Below are 22,155 nucleotides of genomic sequence, written 5' to 3' on the forward strand. Positions count from 1 at the left end.
AGTCAAGCGAGGTCACTTTCACATGTGTGCGTTGTTGTGCTATGTCAGCCTTGTCTCCCTTTTCACCCGTGCCAGCTCGTCCTTCCTGGTATCGCCAGTGTACCGGCAAAATTTTTTTTCACCTCACCCCTTCTCCTCCCAACTCCAGCTCATTGGTTCTTGTGGCTGATGGACCTTGGGATGGACATGGGCACCTTCCCCCTCCCCCACCCTGTTTTTTTTTTTTTTTTTGTCTACTGTTTTACCAATTTAGCATTTGATCGATTAAGCACCATTGCTCCCTTCTGCGTGGGGTGTTTGGGCGCCCTCTCTCCCTCCCCCTTCATAGCTGAGCAGTTGAGTTTCTTTGATCTCTGGTGTATGTGTGTGTGTGGTTTGTTAAAAGAGTGTCTGCTCACAAAAAGGGGGAAATCACTGCCCCTGAGGCGCCTGCCTAGCGAGGTGCATCCTGTTTGTGGCACTACCTTTCAGTACAGGAAACAGACATGCCTAATCAGACTGACTCCTGGGCATGCACGTACAGGATGGCAGCCTTTCTCCCCCACCCCCACCACACACACCCATGCATTCTTGGAAGTGGGATTCTGCCCCATGTTGATCGCATCCCTTTGCTCTCTTCTCTGCCTTCCTTCCAAGTTGGGGAGGAGAAAGGTCGACCTGCTGCAGTGGCAGCAACAGCATCTCTGAACGATTAAAATTAACGTGATCCAGACAGGAATGACCTAGTGTTACCCTACCCCCTCCCTTGCGCCCCCTGATCACTTCAAGTTGTGCTTTTCTTCTTCAGTTACTCAACTGCTCAACCCCTTTCTGGTTGAGCAGTTGTACGGACTGGAGAACCGCCCCTTTCCTCTTTCATCATCAAGACCTTCCTTAAACACAGATGCCCCCAATAAGGGAGGTTCTGCGATAAAGCGCGAGGGTGGCAATACACAGGGACAGAAGAGTGGTTTTATCTCGCATGGAGGAAAAAACCAGACTTTGCCCACTCTAAAAAAATCACAGAAAATGGAGGGGAATAGGCAAGATGACTGCAGAACAGGGACGACGTTGTACGAGTGTAGCAGGGCAAAACAGTAAATAAGGTGAGATGACAGTGCAATAAAATGCTGGTATGATGAAGCTCAATGACATTTGTTGTAGTAGTTTGGCTAATATGGAAAAAGCAGGAAATAACACTATGAAAGGGGTGTATGGAATGTGTAATGGGCCCCAACAATTATCAGTGCATTTCAATAGTGCTATAAAGCAGTAGTGTAGATCTAGCCGTAGTCTACAAGGTGAAAATGCGCAAAAAGGATATAGCATTACCATGATGGGATCGTAATGATTTGAACCAAGGGTTGTCATTATACCAAGGGGAAATCATGCTGCTTATGGAGGGCGTTTGTGCTTCCTGCTTTTTAGTGCAATTGTTATGAGCTGAATTACTTGGACATAGTTTGAATTGAATACTTCCCCTCTCTAAATGTGTTCTAATCCCTTCAATTGAGACAGTGCCATCTAGTGGCAGATGATCACACTCCCCTTCCCACCCACCCCCGCCCAGATATGACCACTTTAAAAGTGGTTCTTTTCATGATGGAATTTTCAATGAGTCCAATGGGAGACATCCTGGTCGTTCACATCATTTAAAAGACCATCAAACTTTCATGAGTGGCCAATCATAAGCATGCCAAAAATTGTTTGTTTAGAGGAGCGCAAGGCATAGATTGCTGCAAGACTGTCGCCTACCTTGCCTTTTTAGAGATCTAATCCCCTGCTTAAACCATGAAGCATGAAAAACCAAAGCAAAGCACATGTATGCGTCCTTCGGGGGGCAGCCCCAGGATAACTGTGCTTGTGGACATAACACGTCCTTCCAATAGGCAAGTGCAAGAAGGCCATGCAAGAAAAGGTTGCTTGTGCACTCTGCATGCCTTCTCAGAGACTGGGCCAGCTATCATGGAGGGTGAGGTGACCAGTGGCTACTAGTCGTGATGGCTATACTTGACTTGCAGTATCAAAAGAAGTATGCCTTTGTATACCAGTTGCTGGGGAACATGAACGGGAGAATGCTATTGCACTCATGTCCTGCCGTGGGCTTCCCATAAGCATCTGGTTGGCCAGTGTGTGAACAGAATGCTGGAATAGATCGGCCTTGGGTCTGAACCAGCATGGCTCTTACATTCTTATGAGCAGATCTGCACCTTCAAACATGTTGCTTTTCTACCCCTAAGCTTCCACTGCTCCGGCCCCCTCCATCTCACATTATTCTGAGCCAGAAGCCAGCACAATGGCTACTGGAAGACATCCCTGCAAACCCTGCCACAAGCCTTTTTGGGGATGACAACCTTGGTGATCTGTGGTTTTGCAGGGGGCAGAGGCAGCACCCTGTGACAGTTTTTCACCAGATTTTTGTACTCCTGCAAATCTTGGGACACAGTCAAGTCTACGGCTACCTCTCTCTTATGTGTGGGTGGTGCTGTTTTTCTATACCAGCGTTGGCACTCTACTTTGGACATCAGAAATAGAAGGAATTCTAAGAAGAAGCAGATGCTAAGTGTGCTGCAAGCAATGAGAACCAGAACTACACACTATAACAAGGTGATCTATGAACCATCAAGGCATGGATCAAAAACAACCTATCACTGGTTAATTTTCAGTCAGCTCGAGAGGCTTCTGTCACTTCCTATAATTGCACAAACAAAATAAAATTGACACTTTGGCCATACAATACACTACACCAATGTAAGTGTTTCAAGCAAGATTCCACATTAAGTTTTAGACCTACCTTTTCAAAGAGGTCACTAAATGGTTACGTGTGTTGTAGTAAGAATAGTACAGTAGTAAGAATAGTACAGCATATTTTTGTGTTAATACGTTGCCATCCATATAGTCATGCAAGTACGTTAAAAACATGAGGTGGTCCTGCTCTCAAAAACGGAACAACATAGCTTCTCTTAAACAGTTCACTGTAGGACGACAGGAGTAGGAAACCTTTGTGGACAAAGTATGAAATATATATTCCCATGTTTGAAATGCCATAGCCCTTATAGAGGATTTGCCATAAAGGGGAAAAATTGGAGAGATTTAACTTGTAGTATTTATTGCATTCACATTTCTAGTTGTTTAAATACCGTGTAACAAGCTGTCATCCAGCAATGCAACTTAAAACGTAGGAATATATTACTGATGTTTGTCAAATATATTTATATATACACAGAGGCCTCTTCGATTTTCCATACAAAATGTTTTTGTGATCTTATGAACAACCATCTATCTATCTTACAAAACAGCAACCTGATCTCTCAACTGGATTTAACCCACAACAGCCATCTCCGTTTCCCTAGGAAATATTGAGTTGCCCTTTAAAACCACATGGAGATACGTTACAAAAAAGAAAAGAAAAAAAAAGGGGGGGGAGAAAAGAACATTTGAATCAAGGAGTTTGATTCTCTTAGACATATTTCTTAATTTCATCATACAAGACTAATACAAAAGCACCACCCATGCCTCTCAACACATTGGACCAGGCGCCTTTGAAGAAAGCCTTGCCACCTTCGTCTTTCGCAATCTTCTTCCAGCAGTCAATTGTGCCCTTGTACATGATATCAGCTGTGGAAAACAACATGGATAGACAGGTAAGTCATATTGTATAGAAATGCCCTTACACAGAATATTAGCAATATAAAATAATGCAAAATGTTCAATCTACGACCCTGAAAACACCTGGAATGCTTCTTCTCTGCTCTTTACCTGCTTCAACAGGATGACAATGAAGCTGTATTTCTCTCTATTTCTCAAATGTGTGAGCGCATTCTGGGACTGAGGGAACTTTTCTCTTTTTATTTATTTTTAAAAATATGCAAACTGTGGTGTAGGGCTGTCTCCCTATTTCTGATTTCTTTCGACAACTCTCTTTTACAGATCATCAGCTTCCTGTTAATTAACAGTTGGCCCCTTTATTGTTCCAGCCTAATTAGGAGCAGGGCTGTCACTCTTTTGCCCTCCTCCTTTGGCTAGTCTGGATAAAAGGCTCCTTTCAGACTGATAGCTGGACGGACTGATTTTCTGGCTTCCTCCTGACTAAGGAGGTGGAGGGCTGGTGTGACAGAGCAAGCGTGGAATTCGAGCAGGATAGATAGATAGTAAAAGTTTATGTTTGTTTTCTGATTTATTTATTTATTTATTTATTTATTTATTTATTACATTATATACCGCCCCATAGCCGAAGCTCTCTGGGCGGTTTACAATTGAAGTATAAAACATGGAGGATACAAATGCTTTGATTAATAAATATTTGTTTTAATTTATTTATTATAATATCTATATCCCACCCCTTTTTTTCCTCCAAGAGACTCAATGCAGCTTACATAAGCCTCCTCTCCATTTTATCTTCAGAACAACATTGGCCTGGTTCAGACAACACACGAAACCATGCTGCTTAACCTTAATGCATTCCATTAACCTTTTTGTGGTTGAGCAGCACGGTTTAGCGTGTTGTCTGAACCAGGCCACTGTAAGATAGGTTAGGCTGAGTCAGTGACTGACCCAAATTCACTTAGTTAGCTTCATGGCTTAGTGGGGACATGAACCTTAGTCTCCTCAGTCCAACACTCTAACCACTACACCACACTGGCAGTATTAGCTTTTCTTCTAATTTGGTTGGAAGTCTTTGAGGTTTCTGACCAAGACCCCAAGGAGAGGGATTTCTCTCCCCACATGGCCTAACTATTCTGGACTATTATCAAAGTTAATGAATCTGGACTTTGAAGAGAGGGTTGTTGCACAAAGGAGCTCATCTTCCAGCTCCAACACACATACTAAATTCAAAAGCAATACTATAAGATAAATATAACTTCCTCAAAGATGGCAGACAGAAATAGCGCAGTATTGTTGAGGTACTACTAAACATAAACGTCTTGTATGCACCAAACACAAAAAGTTGCAACCCTATACGCAGTTACCTAGGGGTAATTCCCACTGGAGTGCATGGGGCTTATCTCTGAGTAGATATATAGAGAAATGCACTGCATGTCAAATTGCATCTACTTCAATTTGCTTCCTATGAAAAGAAGTTATACGTCTTCCAATTTCCGTTGATCTTTTTAAAAGGACAAACCAACACATCCTATGACAATTTAAAAAGAAGCGGTTATTTTCTTACCTCCTTTCCTGCCAGATTGCATCATCATCCTACGTCGGACAGTGTCAAAAGGGTAGGACGCCAGCCCTGCTACTGCAGTAACCGACTGGGCTATCATCCAACTCACAAAGATGTGCACGTTCTTTGGATCAGGCAGCATACCTATCATCAAGAGTAGGTTACCCAAAGATGGGGAGGGGAGAACGGGGAGAACTTATTAGTACCACCTTATCACTTCTACATCCCTTACAGACAGGATCAGTGATGCCAGACGAGCAATGTGTTACACCCTATTAATTCAAGCCACATGGGAGACAACAGCTACAACAGAATTGGAGGGCAAGTAATTTTACACTGCTGTTTGGAAGGAGAAACAAATGTAGAATTCAGGTACCATTGAGTTGTGAGTGTTTAGAACAGCCTTCCCCAACCTGGCTGGAGAATGCTGGGGTTGTATCCAACACTTCTGGACGGTGCCATGTTGTGGAGGGTTTTATGTAGAATTTGAAGCATTACCACATAATGGTCTGGATTTATACAAGATTTTTTTACATGAAAATTTAGGGTTGTCCAACCCCCAAAAGATTTCTTCCCTCGCAAATACAAGCTGAACAGCCCACTAAATTAGTATCCTACCCTTCCTCCAAGAAGCTCAGGCTGTCAAATATGAGGTTAATCCACTTTATCATAACAACCCTGTGAAATTAGGGCAGCCTGAGAGATAGTCCAAGCTCACTGAAGGAAGCCCCACTAAATTCAATGGGGCTCACTTCTGAGTAGGCATGTATAGGATTGTGCTGTCAGTGAACTTTATGACTGAACCAGGATTTGAACCAGATCTCCACATCCAAATACAGCCCTCTACCCACTATATGTCCCAAGTCTCTACAACCAAGTGGAACCAGAAGAAAGGTATCCTTTGGTTAGGAAATCTTTAGCTTCAAGAGGAGGATACCTAACTGTATTGGCCTCTTAAAAGATAACTTGGTCACATGAGTAATATTAAGAGATTCAGGAAGTTGCTTGAAGGTGTGCTAGGAAGATTGGATGAGGAAGCTAAAAGGGCAGCTTTGAGTATTTGAGCAATGGGGAATGGGAAAGCTGACCACTCCAAGCTGCCTGATTTCTAATATTATTATTACTATGCTGGCAATTTAGAACAGAAAAGGCCCTTCAGTGTTCAGCTTTTGAGCCCCTTTGACCTTGATCACAAGACCTCTCCTAGAGTTGAATGCCCATATGACTTTAGCTCATTACTACATGCCAAATTGTACTCATTATAAATCTTTGAAAAGAATGGATGAGAATAAACATACTTGAGATATGTTCCTTTTTCTACAAAAGAACAGAAAGGTGAAGCAAATGCTAGACCCATCTCCAATTATAAATAGTTATCAATCTATTAAGCCAAGGATGGACCCAATTTTTTAGCATGTGCAAATGTTTTAGAATTCAAACAGTTTAAATGTGACTTTTCAGACAAAGCATAGTCTAGATCAGCCTTCGTCGGTTCCAGGTTTTGGAGGCTCCTTGGGCAAGACGCCCTCCATGGGCCTCCACCTCAGTGAATCTACCTTCTCATTACCATCGTCACCAGCTATTCTTGCTCCTCTTCTTGCTCCTCTTCTTTCTCATCATTGCTCCCACTGGCTTGCATGATAGGCAGAGAACCATTGAGGAGGTAGGCAGGAGCATCTCCTGCTCCTCCTTCTCACCAGCACCTTGCCTAGGCCAGGCAGAGAGGCCGGTGAACTAGCAGGTTGCAATGAGGAAGAGGAGAAATCCAGGGGCCTCTTTTCATTGGGCCCCTCCTAGAGTGTGGCCCTCAGCAGGTTCCTCACTATGCCTACCCTTGACACCGGCTCAGCCCGATGCCATCCAGATGTGCTGGACTACTACTCCTATAATCCCCAGCCAGTGTGGCAATTGGGGAAGTACAAGGAAGGCTGGTCTACTTTCAAGACCTGTACCAACATCATCACCAGGCTCCCCTTTCTTACCCTTAGCTGTATCATAGATGCCAAAATAAGCCGCTCTGTAGATGATGATGCCCTGGACTGACACATTGAATCCCAAGTAGAGACCCTTGAGGCCATCAGATTTGTAGATCTTGGCAAGACAGTTGCCCAGCCCACTGAACTGCCTCTCGTTCAGCCCTTTGCCCACGTCGGCAGCTAGCCTGGTCCTGGCAAAATCCAGAGGGTAAACGAAACAGAGAGACGTGGCTCCTGCAGCACCCCCAGAGGCCAGGTTGCCTGCAAAGTAGCGCCAGAACTGCTTGTGCTTGTCCACACCCCCAAGGAAGATCTGCTTGTACTTGTCCTTGAAGGCAAAGTTGAGGGCCTGGGTGGGGAAGTACCGGATGACATTAGCCAGGTTGCCTCTCCAGAAGGAAATGATCCCCTGTTCCTTGGGAATCCTGACCACACAGTCCATGATCCCCTTGTACTGTTTGTCTGCTGTGATCTGTTGGCTGGCATGCTGGACCTATTAAAGGAAGCAGAGAGGAACAGAGGGAAGGAAGGGAAGAGTAAGATCATTGGGACCCACTGTCATTATATACAACCTCTCAATGTGAAGGAACAGCCATTCCTATCTTTGCATCTGCAGCCTTGTCTTTGACTACTGTTCAGTATTAAAGCTGGTCATCTAACTAAGATTAAAACACTTGATCCAGCATAACAGCCAAACAGACTTACAACTATGACAGCTACTTGAGCATCATTATTGATAAATGCACATCTAGGAAGTGTAGTTGCTCTTCTCCCCAAGTCAATACATTACTTTTCCCCATGTGACATTGTTCCTAGGCTATATGAGTTTTTCTATTATACATGCACACTTTTTATCCCTTTTCTTTTTTTACCAAGGTGATTGGGTGACATATACAATATCAAACAGGGACAACATTATTTCCAGCAGAGGGCAACTATGTAGACTCAAGCATTTATGTGGCCCTCTCAAGAACTCATGTCCTTCAGCTGACCTCTGCTCAGCTATCAAGCCACTAATCCTAGCAGCAAACACCATATACACCAGATTAGTTTAAATGAAGGAAGCTTCCCTAATATACATGCAACTGAAAGTTCCATTTCCACTGGATTTGGGGTGTAATTTTTAAAAGTTTTGAATTGTTGGGTTTAGTGGCATGCGTCACACAAACACACACGCAGTACACACACACACACACACACACACACACACACACAAAGAATTGGATACCCAAGATTTGAAGGCATTGCACTTGCAAATCTGTGCTATAAACAGAGCCAGGGGGAAAGAGCTGTGCTGGTCTTGTGTAACCAGAACTGTCTAAGTGAAGTTTCCATATTTAGCCACCTCAAGCAAGTGCCCATTTGACAGTAGAATTCCTGCGCCACTCCCAAGTTACAACTCTACAATTTTAACTCCATGTGAGGAGACCCTTTTCCTAGAGATACCGTCCAGTACTTTTTAGGAACTCTGTATTTATCACCACTTCTGAGAAGGGACTCATGAGTTTGGAAGACCAACTGTTCTTAGACAACGTTTTGCTTGGAAGGAATGTCCCTGCCATTCATTATTAGGAGTATGCTATACCGTTCCAGGAAGATGTGCGAGCTAAACACCTGGGCTGTTTCCTCCCAGACTTTAATCCATCCATGCAGATTTAAAAACCCTGCCCCCCCCCTTACCTGTAGCAGCAATTTCACTCTTTCAATAGGCGCTACAGCCGTTTTGGAAATGGCAGCAGCAATACCACCAGCCAAAAAGTCCTTGAGAAAACTGAGAGCTTGATCAGCCATGATGAGGCCAAATCAATGTGACTCAACAATTCCCCCCCTCCCTTAATTTAAATTCAGGAGCTGTCACCCAGCACCTCCCCACCCAGCTATACCCCCCCAAACTAACAACACGGCGTTCTAAATGGACGGACCTCTCCCTTTCCCAACTATTTATAGCCCCTGGGGGTCTCGCGATAAGAGGAGGGCGCGCAGGGAGCAGATCCGCGCGCACATTGGCTAGGACCCCCACCAGCCTTAGAGGGCACCGGGGCAAAGACGCCATGCTGCTCTTTCCCGAAGGGGAAGCCCTTGGGCGAGGGACGCCGGCAAGGGCAAAGTAAAGTTATCTGGTCCCTCTTGGAGAGCGCTATGTCACGGCATGTGCCCGCTGTATTAATAGCACAGGGGAGGCGCAGGGGAAGCTAATACTTTGGGCAGAGGAGTTAACCCTTTGACGAGGACGAGGACGACGGCATCCCTGCAAAAGCACAGGCCAGGCCAGGCCAGGCCACGCGATTAGACGAGGCTGGGGACCGAGGAGGAGAAGGAGAAAGAGAAGAAGACAAACGAGGACGCACACTTACTTGCCAAGAAGGGCTTGTTTATATATTTGTGCTCTTAATGCACTTTTAAAAAAATGATCTTTGCCCTTCTTCCCAAGGAGCTCTGGAGATGGACGGTTTCCCACTTTAACCTTACAACAACCCTGCGATGTAGACTATGCAGAGAGATAGAACGATTGGCCCAAGTTGAACTGGGAATTGGACCCGGGGTCTCCTCAGTCTGACCAATATGATTCACTGCCACAGAGATGGGGAAATCTCTGGTCCTCCGGATGTTGCTGCATTCCAACTCCCATTGGCCCCAGTCAGTATGACTAATGGTCAGGGATGATGGGATTTGTAGTCTAGCAACATTTTGAGGGCCAGGTGTTCTCCCCAGCACTACAAGCTCCTAGTATGTTGAAACATTTTCTGTGTGTGCCTGTGCACGTGCACACGCATATCACTGCCTGAGAGAGAATGAGAGGTTCATATACAATATAGACAGACAGGTGAAATATTTATGTAAATCAACAGGAATCACAAGTGGACTAACATAGCTTAATAATTGTGTAGCTATAGCATGTTTTCAGCTTGAAGTCAATAAGTAGCAATTCCTACTGGAATTCCTTCCTTTTAAGTCTTTTCTAGGACTGAAGTTGCCACTTTGTTTTTCTTCCTGGGGCAGGGCTCCTGTGCTTTAATTTATAAACCACATCAATTAACTAGGTGAAGCTTTCCCCATGATTGCACCTCCGTGTCAGAGAAATCTTTACCTATTGTGTTTCTGCCTAGCATGTTGCTTTAAAGGTACGAGATCCTGCCAGGAAAAGTAATAACTTTTGCAATCCTAATTTTGTTAATTCTCCAAAGAAGCTTGTGAGGAAGGACAATAAAATTCCTGTTGTACAGGTGAAGAAGAGAGACTGATTCTAATAACAGAGCGGCCAGATGCAAAGGAAGGCAAGGCTCCCATACCTTTAAAAGTTGCAGAGGAAAACAAATTTAGCAGGACCTTCATGTCATGTGAGGGTGAGAGATGCTGCAGCTAACATGCCCTCTTCTCTTCCTAATTAAAGGTACAGGAGCCCTCTCTTTTGCATAGGGTCAGCCTGCCTTAGAACAACTTATTGTGTCAAATGAGCATTGTTAAGATTGCATTTTCATATTCCCTATATTGAGTCCATTAGCCCAGTATTGCCTTCTCTACCTAGCAGCAGCTTGCTAACGTGTCAGGCGCAGGACTATGCCAGCTGTGCCACTACGATCCTTTAATTGGCAATGCTGAAGACTGAATCTATGCCTTCGTCCATGAAAGCATGCGCTCTGCTATGACCCCTCTCATGTGCAGTTATGTTTTTGCCTGGATAATTTAGTTAGCGTCTATATGATTACTTTGAAAGGTAATGAAGTAAGGCATGTGAACCCATATATAAGATGCTGATAGGATTAGAATGGGAGGTGGGGTGGAGACAAATGAACTGGTTTGCACAGTGCAGTGGCTTTAAAGTTCAGAGAGAGAGAGTTTCTCTCCATCCATGGATGTCAGGAGGAGTTCATTCTCTTTTCCTGGTAGTGTCTTTCAAGGACAGCCGTTGCATGTGATCGGAACACAGATGTCACTTTTAGGCAAGAAGGGGGCTGGCTGAGGGTGGGGGGCTGCAGGAGCACATGACTAGGAAACAAAGTTTGTAATGCTAAATGTGAAATCTAAGCACAGGAGGCGCTTGTGTGCAGTGTAATATGTTTACCGGCTGACATCATCAATCTTGTGGGTGTAATAAAATACACTCACACATCCCTGTCTGCATTATTTGCTGGATAGGCATTTTCACACAAGAAGCTGCGACTATGCTCTTAAGCACACTTACTTAGGAGTAAGCCTTCTAGAACAGTGGGACCTGTTTTCAAGCAAACACACCTAATATCAAACTGCATACCACATTTTGCTTGTAAAGTCTACAGGCTAAAACGTACAACTATAATCTGTTCTGCATTAATGACATATAGCAGAGGTTGGGAAACTCAAGCCCAGAGGCCAAATCTGCCCTCTTGCGGTCCTGATCCACCCCTCCCAGGTTCACCGATGGCTGTCCCCTCCCCATTTCCCCCAACCACTGATAATTTTGAAGTTTTCTGGCTTTGGGGCAAGTTTCCCCCCCTCCATTCTAAAAGGTTGAATGGCCTCCCCTAAGGCTTTGTAACTGGCAGCAAGAACTTGAAGCTAAAATATGCTAGTGTTTTTTTTAATACACCACCCCACCCCACCCCTTTAGCCTTTGACCACCATTGGATGTAGCCCCTGAGAACTTCTTTGAAATTGAACTTAGCCCCTGGACTGAAAGAGGTTCAACACCCTTGACATATAGGAATGCCAACTGACCGCCCCTCACACCTGCTCCAAATGGCCTGAGATATTCTGTGTACTAGGGTGACCATATGAAAAGGAGGAAAGGGCTCCTGTATCTTTAACAGTTGCACAGAAAAGGGAATTTCAGAAGGTGTCATTTGTATGCATGCAGCACCTGGGGAAATTCCCTCTTCATCACAACAGTTAAAGCTGCAGGAGCCCTGCCCTCTTTTGTATCTGGTCAGTATATCTCCTGCAGCTTTAACTGCTGTGATGAAGAGGAGATTTCACTAGGTTCTGCATGCAAACAAATGACACCTGCTGAAATTCACCTGTCTTGAGCCTCTGCCAGCCTTCTTCCCTCCCTTCCCAAACACCTACACTAGCTGGGCAAAAAAGTAGGGCTGTGCACTACTTCAGACACACGTTTGTGCACTGCTTCTGCCCCTTTTTGCAACCCCCCAGATGTGCCTGCTGAGCTGTGCAGGCACCCTTCTCCTTATCTGGACCTGTCACGAGTGTCCACAGCTGTCCACACCTCTTCCAGGGGCAACTCATCTATTTCTATAAAAGAAATCCTGCGAAAATGGTGTCCATAAAGCAGCCATGTACCCAATATTCCAGGCATACTCAGATCCGGTCCAAAGTAGGCTGAGACGTATCCGGCTATTTGAAAGCACCAAGGCACACCCATACAAAAAGCCCATCTAGTAAACAGAGCAGGACAGGAAGATGGGAGGCAAAGATCTTCCCGCCCTGCATAGGATGAGCGTAATCCTACAGGTTCGGGAACTCACAATCATCGAGGGCACAATTAATAGGATTTTGCCCTAATTATCTTAGAGTGACCAAATGTAACAGAAAGCAGGGTTGTAGTAGCTTTAATAGTTGTTTAGAAGGGAGATTTTGGCAAGTGCAGCTTCTTTTAAATTGCTGCAGGACAGAGGAAAATTGCAGGTGCTGACATTCGTTCCTTTCCACAACTGTTCTGGTTTTCCATTCTAACTTCCAATTCAAAATAGCATTGTCACCACAGAGATGCCAAGAGATAGAGCAATGCCAATTTGTATCCATAGAGAATTATAGCCAAAAGATACATATACACTAAAAAAGATGACACAAATTTGTATCACATTTACATATGCTAATATTTATATATCAATTCAGATTTAGGATTAATTACTATAATTTAAATAGAAATACAACACATTTAGGCATAGTGGGGAGGCTGACTAGGTAACCTACGTCTGCTACGTCAGTCTGCTTTTCAGGTGCCAAGTGCAGGTGAGCAACCCTGCTGTCCCTCCTGACGGTTCTTTGACTTTAAACCTGGCTTGAACTGGATAGCCCATCAAACAGAGGACACCTTCAAACAGAGGACTGTCTTCTGATAGCTCTTCAAAAAGAGGACTGACCTCTGGAAAATAGGACACTTGCCCACCCTAACAAAGCAAATTTTCAGTATTTACCAGAAGTTCAGCCTGTGTGTCACTCTCTCTCTATTTTTTCTATATTCTTTTATTTTACATGGTTGTAAACCAATCATTTCTTACAGACCACAGCCAACCTTTCTTACTTTAAGTTCCTGTACATATATCTATCTTGTCATGTTGGGGTGACAAAAGCCCTTCCTGAAATACTCTTCTAGTTCGACAACCATTCAATAATGTACTAGAGGTCTCTCCTCTACTGGATCTGGTCACCTTGGCCCTTATTCACCGTGGTTAAAGCCATGGTTTAAGGTGTCTTCTGAATGGGTCCTTTAAGTAATCCCTATGTCAGTGCAGTTTCAATGGCAGTGGATGGGGATGAATGAAAAGGGAGCTTTGGGTTCTATCCAGTGGGCTGTATCCAATGTTAGTCCCATTCATTTGAATGGATCTACTTTAAATAGGGCTACGATTGGATCTGACCCTTGGTTACAAAGGGGCAGGGGAGCTTATTCCCCTGAGCTGATCTCTAAGCAAATGTTGGTTTATTTTAGCATTGGCCTTCTGAAGAGGGCTGACTTTTCACCTGAATAGGTACAAAGCAAGAACGCAAGGACTTCAGCTGCCTGGCTGACTTGGAAAGCATTCTGCTGTAGCAACTGGATTCTGCCTCTGTTATAAGGCGAGTGACCTGAAATAACCTTGCAACATATTCACTGCAATATTATCCCTGCAACAAATGGAGAGACTAATTTCAATCTGAAATCTTCACTATTGCTTCCATCTACTTCCTCTGCTGTGGAGGATTACAATGAGTTTTAAAAAAAACCTCTCACAAAGCTCTGTTTTGGGCTAGTAGGCCCCTTCTTCTATGCAATTCCTTTCCTATTTTGTTCCTGCCCCTAAAAAGTGAATGATGATGCTGGTGTTTGCCAACACTTTTGATGCCTGCTATTGGGATTGTGGCTGTAGTGAAATTGTCCAACCGTCTAAAACAGCTAATTCAGTAATTCTAAATATGTGTTTTGGGAGCTAAGATCTGGTGACCTTGTTCTTCTGATAACATGCTAACCCAAGGTTAGGCCACTAAGCCTTTTGCAGCAAATGGTTAGTGAGTGTGTTTAAACCATGGTTATGTAGCCACCATGATTAGGAATGGTTCACACAACACATTAAGTCATGGTTCACATGACATGTTTAGCTCAAAATGCTTAACCGCTGTGGCTTAGCGTGTCATCTGAACAGGGTCAGTGTGTTGTCTGAACAGGATGTCAAAGTAGGCAAGTATGTTTAAATGAAAACCTTAACAAAAATGATGATTTTGTACTGCTAATAACCACAAAGAGAAATACACTTTTGGCAGGTGCATCTTTTCTCACTCCTGTAGCACTATGGGCCCGTTCAGAAGACATCTTAAACCATGGCTTTAACCACAGTGAATAAGGCTTTTTGCTGTATTCACCTTGGTTAAAGCCATGGTTTAAAGTGTCTTCTGAACACAACCCGGCTTTCTGGATTAACCACCATGGTTTAAGGTGTCTTCTGAATGGAGCCTATGACATGCTGCCCTCAATTGTATCTGGCTGTCCTAATCCCAAGGCAATATCTAGTAGCACCAAAAGTGGCATCTAGAAGCATAGTCCATAGTGAAACTCTGGTCTGTGAGTTCACTGCATGGCAGAGGAGTGATAGATCAACTCTTCTCCCACAAACAGGGGAAGATTTTATGAAAATGGTGTCTCCATGATTGTATGGCTATGTAGACTGTCTACATCGGGGTGGGGAACTTGTAATCCTACAGAAGTGTTGGCCTACAATTTCTATCAGTCCTATTTATTTATTTATTTATTTATTACTTCATTTCTGTACTACCAATAGTCGACACTCTCTGGGCGGTTCACAAAAGTATATCCAATCCTAGCCCCTGCAGCCAATGGTGAGGTCTTTTTTGTTTGTTGGTTTTTAAATTATTTTTTATTTTTTTATTTATTGCATTTTTGTACCACCCAATAGCTGAAGCTCTCTGGGTGGTTTCAAATTCAACAATAACAAACAAAAAACAAAGAGAGAGAAATCATATATAAGAGGGGAGGGAAAGACGAAAAAGAAGGAACATATCATAAAATATGTCCCCGCAATAATCAATGAAGGCTGGTGGCGCCAATGTCAGTGGCCGGTGAATATGCTCCAGGTTTTAGTCAGAATCAGCCAGAACTCTAAAGCAGCTATCCAAGGTGCAGATAGCTCCTTTAGAGTTCTGCCTGAAACCTAGAGCAGATTCACTACCCCACTAACATTGGAGTCACCAACCTCCACTGACAATAATTATTTACATAACCCTTACTATAAAAAGAAAAGGTGTGTGTGTGTGAGAAGGATTTAATACTTCCATTTGAGATATATACATTAATATATGCATTAAGAATTAAGTTCAGGCTCCCCTCCCCTCTCATCACTTCCATGGCCAACTATTTATCTAGAAATGTTGCCTCATTGTCATGATTGGAACATGCATTTATCCAGACTATGAGAGGGTAATTAAAATCACCCATTACTACAACACTTCACAAATATTCCAAAGCTTTTGGCTTTCTGAAAATGCCCTACATTACTGTTTAAGGACAGGTATGCGACTGTACTATGAAAAAGGTTATGAATCTTGAAAATAATCTTCATCGAAATATTATTTGACCTTATTTTGTTGGTAATGCTTTTCACCTCTATATTGATTTGATGGTTTTGGTGGTAGACGTTTTTTAAGCATCTGTCTTGTTTTCCTCCTTTCAGTGGCTAATTATGGTTTCACAATAACGAGGGTTGAATAATTTACACCGACCCTGTTCAGAAGACATGCTAAACCACAGTGGTTATGCATTTTGAGCCAAATGTTATGGCTTAGTGTGTCATGTGAACAATTCCTACCCATGCTGGCTACATAACCACAGTTTAAACAAGCTCACTAATCATTTGCTGCAAAAGGGTTGGTGGCCTAACCATGGTTTAGTGTGTTGTCTGAATAGGCCCATTAGCGGTAGGCTGCATAAGTATTATTTTGAAAAAAGTTTTGCTAATCCTGAATCTTTTTTTGCCACTAGATGGCAGAGCAATCATTGCTTAAATTTGATCAAGTGAGCTCTAATCCAAGAAAGTGTGTGTCTCAATGCCCAGCAATTGACTGGATATATCCTGTGCTTTCTCTCCCTGCCTTCTTTTCTTCTTAATCTCTTTCCTACTCCTTCCTTCTCCACCCTAATTTTCCATGCAATGGATAAGAAGACAGAGGGCATATGGGCAATGAGTCTCAGGCAAGGCAAAATTGGGGTTGTTAATGGAATATTAATATTTATTTATTACATTTATATACTGCCCCATAGCCAAAGCTCTCTGGGCGGTTTACAAATGTTAAAAACAGTAAACAGTAAAAAAAGTATACAACATTTAAAACCATCAAAAACATAAAAACAACAGTATAAAAACAACAGTATCCATTTAAAAACAACAGTTCTGGGGTCTGTTAAAAAACAAATTTAGCGTTATTAAATGCTGTTAAAAACAACTTAGCATTGTTAAATGTTGTTAAATTGTTGGTTAGATATATTGCAGTTGATATATGTTATAACAAAAAACAACAACCACCAATATAATTTTAATAACTATGGGTTAGATCTAGACTAAGTTAGTTGCACTTAGTTCTCATTGAAATCAACGGATCATGATTCATGACTGACTTATCCCTTTAATTTCAGTGGGATATGTTTATTGATTTCAGTGGGCTGCAATCCTATAAACACTTACCTGAGAGTAATCCCTATTGAACTCACTGGTACCTAATTCTGAGTTGACATGTATAGGATTACACTATTTTTCTGGGTCCAACCCAATAAATCTTTAAAATGCCAAAAGTCTCCTTTTTGTTTGTACTGTCACAATCATGGCTATCCCTTCTGGAATTTGTTTAAATTGAGTAGTATGCACTAACGTAGGGCTAAATCCAGCCTACTATTATAACATGATAATATTTCGTAACTTGATGTGAAACATATTAATTGTTTCACATCAGGTTGTGAAGAATTTCCATTGGATTTGGCTTGTATTAGAAATAGGGCACAATGCTAAGTGTATTCAAAACATCTCATAATGTTAATAGTACAAATGACATGTTGCTATAATGAAAAGGTATTCATGTTGTTTATTAATTATTGCAATGTCTGGATTGTATCCAGTGTTAGTCCTACTTAGAGAAGACCCACTGAAATGAATGGGACGTAAGATCAGTCTTACAGAAATTTACTTTATGTGGCATTTAATAAATAAGGTAGACTAAAGTTGAATATAACACTGTTTCAGTTATTTGTGGTATGAGTTTTGACTGAAATACAAATGCATAATTTTAATTATTTTGAAGTCTTTTTGCTGAGTGTATCTTTTAAATAATATATTATGTTTTAAGGTGCCTGAGGATATTTGCTGAAAAGTGAGGTAAACTCATACACACACACACACAATAAATAATCGCATATATAACGAACCATTAGCTCCCATAGGAGCAAACATGCTTCCATTATCTTAGATTATCTAGTGAATACCTGCAGGCTGTTCTGGATCTCTTTGCCATCTGAGGCTTATTTAGTATCCATTAGGAGATGGTTTGGATATAACACTAAACCGTAGTTTAGCATTACAAACACTCCTCCTGCACAGCCATGAGGAGACTATATTAATGAACCACAGTTTGTCATTTTGTTCGAACTGGGGCAAGCTGTGGTTTATCTGAACAAGCATGGTTTCTGATTCTGGTTTGGATAAGCCATAGTTTAAATCAGCCACAGTTCCTAGTTTGGATGAAACAACAAACTGTTGTTAATTAAAAACTGAAGCAGATGATTCCAGTCTCCTCCTCATGGCCATGCCAGAGAGGAGAGCAGACTATGGCTTAGTGTAATGTCCAAATGAGGTCTAGAAGAAGTGCCTTTCGGTTGTCATCTTCTCTGTCTGGAATTTTATTCTCATGAGATCTGCCTAGTTATGCTGTTTATGAAAGAGGTTAAGACTTTGTGAATACACTAGGTATTTGGAATGTGAGAATTTAATAGGGCATTTTCATCCTTTGCTAGTTATTGCTGGGTTGAGTATTTCTGCTATGTTTAGTATTGCCACTGTTTTAACTAGGGTGACCATTTGAAAAGGAGGACAGGGCTCCTGTATCTTTAACAGTTGCATAGAAAAGGGAATTTCAGCAGGTGTCATTTTGTATATATGGAGAACCTAGTGAAATTCCCTCTTCATCGCAATAGTTAAAGCTGCAGGAGCTATACTAGAGTGACCAGATTTAAAAGAGGGCAGGGCACCTGCAGCTTTAACTGGTGTGATGAAGAAGAAATTTCACCAGGTTCCCCATATATACGTACAAATGACACCTTCTGAAATTCCTTTTTCAATACAACTGTTAAAGATACAGGAGCCCTGTCCTCCTTTTCATATGGTCACCCTATTTTAACTGTTGTCTTAACATTATTAATAGTTTATTTAATATGGTCCTTTTATATTACATTATAGCATTTAGCTGCCTTGGAAAATTTTTTATTAATACAAAATGTGCAAATGTATGGGATACAAACACACACACACTACAATTAAGAGCAATTAAAAGCAAATACATGAAGTTCCTCTGAACTATTCCACATACTTAATGGAAAAATATACTATGCAGTAACTGCTAGAAAAAAACCCAAAATCAGAAGTTGGTCTTCAACATGAACAAATTAAAATATTATGCAAATGAAAAGAGGTTGGTGAAGATTGCTGATTTATATAAAGAAGGGAAGGGGTGGGGAAACCAAAACAACAAATCAATGCTATACAAGTAAAACTTTTCACTGCCTTGAAAGTTTTTCCCCACCTCCCCAAAAGTCAGCTGTGCCTTATCAGCTCTGCAAAATGGTGAATGAATGCCTTATTCATTATTATTGCTGAAGCCATTCCTACTTATGCCAGTATTTCATGGATTATGTTTGGATGAAAACACGTTCTTGCTGGTGAATAAACACTGCGGCTTTTAAAATATTTGTATGCAAAATGTCTTGAAGGCCATTATGAAAATGCTTTGCAAAAGAGCCATAAGAAGCTTTTTTGCAACTTCCAAGAAGCCACTTTCCCCCCTCTGCATTTTCTTTCATGCTAAATAGTCCAAATGAAAGGCCTTTCAGAGTTAACTAGTTGCAGCAATACCAGTGTTTTAGTGTAATGAATAACTTTTCATAGAGGACAATCGTGCATCGTTCAGTAGGCCAGTATTTCTATTTCTGTGTGCAACCAATGGAGGGATTTCTGTGGCAGAATTTCTTTCTCTGAGAAAGCTGAAGCCATCAAAACCCTGATTAACCTCTGATATTCACGTGCTGCTCTTGATCTTGGGGACCGAAGCAGTAACAAAGAGTTAATGGCAGCCATATGCTTGGGGTATTGTGGGTTCCGCTGACCCAAATGTGAACTCCGTGAGTGACTGCAGCTAACCACTGTTTGTTCCTAGTTTGGCGTGCAGATTACTGATGAAGAGTTTGAGCAGCTACTTGACAGAATCCCCCATGATGAAGATGGAAATGTCAAAAATCCCCAGTTCCTAGCTATGTCTGATTCACAGTTTACAACTTCGACGTTTTTCATTTGTCATATGTCAATCAATTTCGGTTTCACCAAAGAAACTTCACATTTACCAATAAGAGAGCAAATCAGTTTATTTTAAATGGTCTTGTTTTTAAAATTCTGTTTGTATTTTATGGCATTTAATATTTTGGGAAATACAGTTTGTGTCATCCATTGACAGCTAAACCAGTATGTTTAAGAGAGCTTCGGCTATTGGGTGGTATAAAAATGTAATAAATAAATAAATAAATAAACTGAGTAAAGTATTTTGACATTTAGGGCATTTTCACATGTGAGAGTTAAATAAACTTTTACACCATCATCATCATATATTTATTATTATTATTATTATTATTATTAATAATAATAATAATAATAATAATAATAATAATAATAATAATATATTTATTTGTTACCCGCCTCTCCTTCTGGATCGAGGCGTGGTACAACACAAATAAAAACATCATAAAATACATACAACTAATTCAAACGTTTAAAACCAGTGCATCATTAAAAGCAGCACACAATTAAAAAAATGGATCGAGGTGGGGAACAGCACTAAATAAAATATAATGCATAAAATTAATTGAAAGAGCATATAAAGCCCATACAATATTAAAATAACAATCGAAGCAATTTAAAATTCTTAGGTTTAAATTGGTCTGTCATGTGGATGTAAAAACCTACACAGGCAAGAATGCCTTTGTCATTTTTTTCTTCATCATCGTCATTTCTTCATCATTGAGAATATATTCCTACATCCCACAAACGAGTGAGAGAGTGGCTCCAAAAAGGTGTTTAGTGTCATGTGTAAAAATGTACTTTTGGGTTTGCATGTGACACAAGTTCAACATTTTCAAAAGTATTTTAGTATGATCTATCTTTTTATTTTTATTTTATTTTATTTATTCCATTTTTATACCACCCAATAGCCAAAGCTCTTTTAATAAAGCTTTGAACTGAAGACTTGTTTCTGTGGTTGGCTGATCAGATTGGTATTGTGTTCGACATTGTTATTAGTGTCAGTACTGTTTTTAATGTAATTTTAAACATTGTCTTTGATGTAAACTAATTCAAATGTTTGGAGAAGCAATATAAAATATTGTAATACATTTACTATAAATAACGTATTTGCATTTACTATGCAAAATGCCATTTCCATGTTCTCTAATAATGTTTTGTCATTTACTTGTTATATGGGTAACGAAGTATTTTGTAATATTCTGGCATATGATTGTATTTTTATTATGATTTATGATAAAGCAATATAAGCAGACAAATGTTTTATCAATTCATGTTAATGGTATGTGTTCATTTTTAATTTTGCCAGCACAAGGATTATGACTTAAGGTCAAGAGAAATAAACATGAACAATTATGACTACGTCTTATAGTTTACAGTTCAGTCCTAATCTAATTTTTTTAAAAAAACACCAAACAAACAAACATACTGAGATCTAAATCTCACTGACTTACCTGGAGATTTAGTGTATTTTTCAGAAGTGTTATTGTAGGAACATTTCTTCATTTCTTTGATCTTACATGGATCCATAACATAAAAAGACCTTTGAGCTGGATTAATGTGTATTGGCTTTGATTTCTCAGGTTGGAACGAGATGTCATATCAGCAAACATCTGGTTGTTGCAGCTCTGTTTGTTGGCAAAATGGGAATTCAGTGGCAAGGGGGGCACTTTCAGGAGATCAAGGGACAGGTGGGAAAGGCCCAGAACCACTCACCCTATATCTCCCCTGCATATGCCTCCTTAAGTCCATGCTTTCTCCAGCTGGGCTCACTTCTGGTTTTTTACTCTGGGTGAAAGAAAGATTTAAAACAGCCTAGAGAAACTTACTGGGAAGAATGAGTGGGCAGAGAAGGATTATATATTCCATCCCATCCATTCATTGTCCCCTGCAAATGCCCCATATTTCATAATCCAACATTATGAAGGAAAAGGAGGGTTGGGAGCCCTAGGTTTGATCTATAATGTCATTATGTCACAATCTGTCACAATGTTCTTTTTTTGAATTCAAAGGGATTCCTGACAAAAATGACGGGTTACAGGAATTTAGAAGGTGCCTTCAGAAAAGAAACAGAGCAGAATAGTTTTGTCTGTGGATTATTTATTTATTTATTACATTTTTAGACTGCTGGATAGCCAAGACTCTCCGGGCAGTGCACAAAACCATAAAAATACAATAAGTATACAATCAATTAAAAGGTAAAAATGCGCCGTCCTCGCTGTGCTCTGGACAAAAAAGTAAGTCCCCAACTTCTTGCTTCAGAACTTTTGAGGGAAGC

At 41.2% G+C, this 22,155-nt stretch overlaps 1 protein-coding gene across 1 annotated transcript; it reads right to left on the minus strand.

The window, feature by feature from the left end:
* Positions 1-3,067: 3,067 nt before the first annotated feature.
* SLC25A4 (solute carrier family 25 member 4) lies at positions 3,068-8,972 on the minus strand. Its single transcript, XM_063135466.1, has 4 exons — positions 8,803-8,972; positions 7,129-7,615; positions 5,150-5,290; positions 3,068-3,597 (listed from the first exon to the last, which is right to left on the minus strand). The coding sequence occupies exons 1-4, from the start codon at positions 8,911-8,913 to the stop codon at positions 3,440-3,442; spliced, it is 897 nt and encodes a 298-aa protein (XP_062991536.1). The 5' UTR covers positions 8,914-8,972; the 3' UTR covers positions 3,068-3,439.
* Between the last annotated feature and the right edge of the window lie 13,183 nt (positions 8,973-22,155).

The sequence above is a fragment of the Elgaria multicarinata genome, chromosome 10 (genome assembly GCF_023053635.1).
Source record: "Elgaria multicarinata webbii isolate HBS135686 ecotype San Diego chromosome 10, rElgMul1.1.pri, whole genome shotgun sequence".
In the NCBI taxonomy this organism is placed as follows: Eukaryota; Metazoa; Chordata; class Lepidosauria; order Squamata; family Anguidae; genus Elgaria; species Elgaria multicarinata.

What these genes read in the sequence shown, in the direction of transcription:
- SLC25A4 (XM_063135466.1), bottom strand. Translation starts at nt 8,913, where the DNA reads ATGGCTGATCAAGCTCTCAGTTTTCTCAAGGACTTTTTGGCTGGTGGT. An exon ending in GAGTGAAATTGCTGCTACAG is followed by an intron (nt 7,616 to 8,802) that starts GTAAGGGGGGGG and finishes TTCCTTTAATAG; the next exon opens with GTCCAGCATGCCAGCCAACA. An exon ending in CATCTATGATACAGCTAAGG is followed by an intron (nt 5,291 to 7,128) that starts GTAAGAAAGGGG and finishes TCTTGATGATAG; the next exon opens with GTATGCTGCCTGATCCAAAG.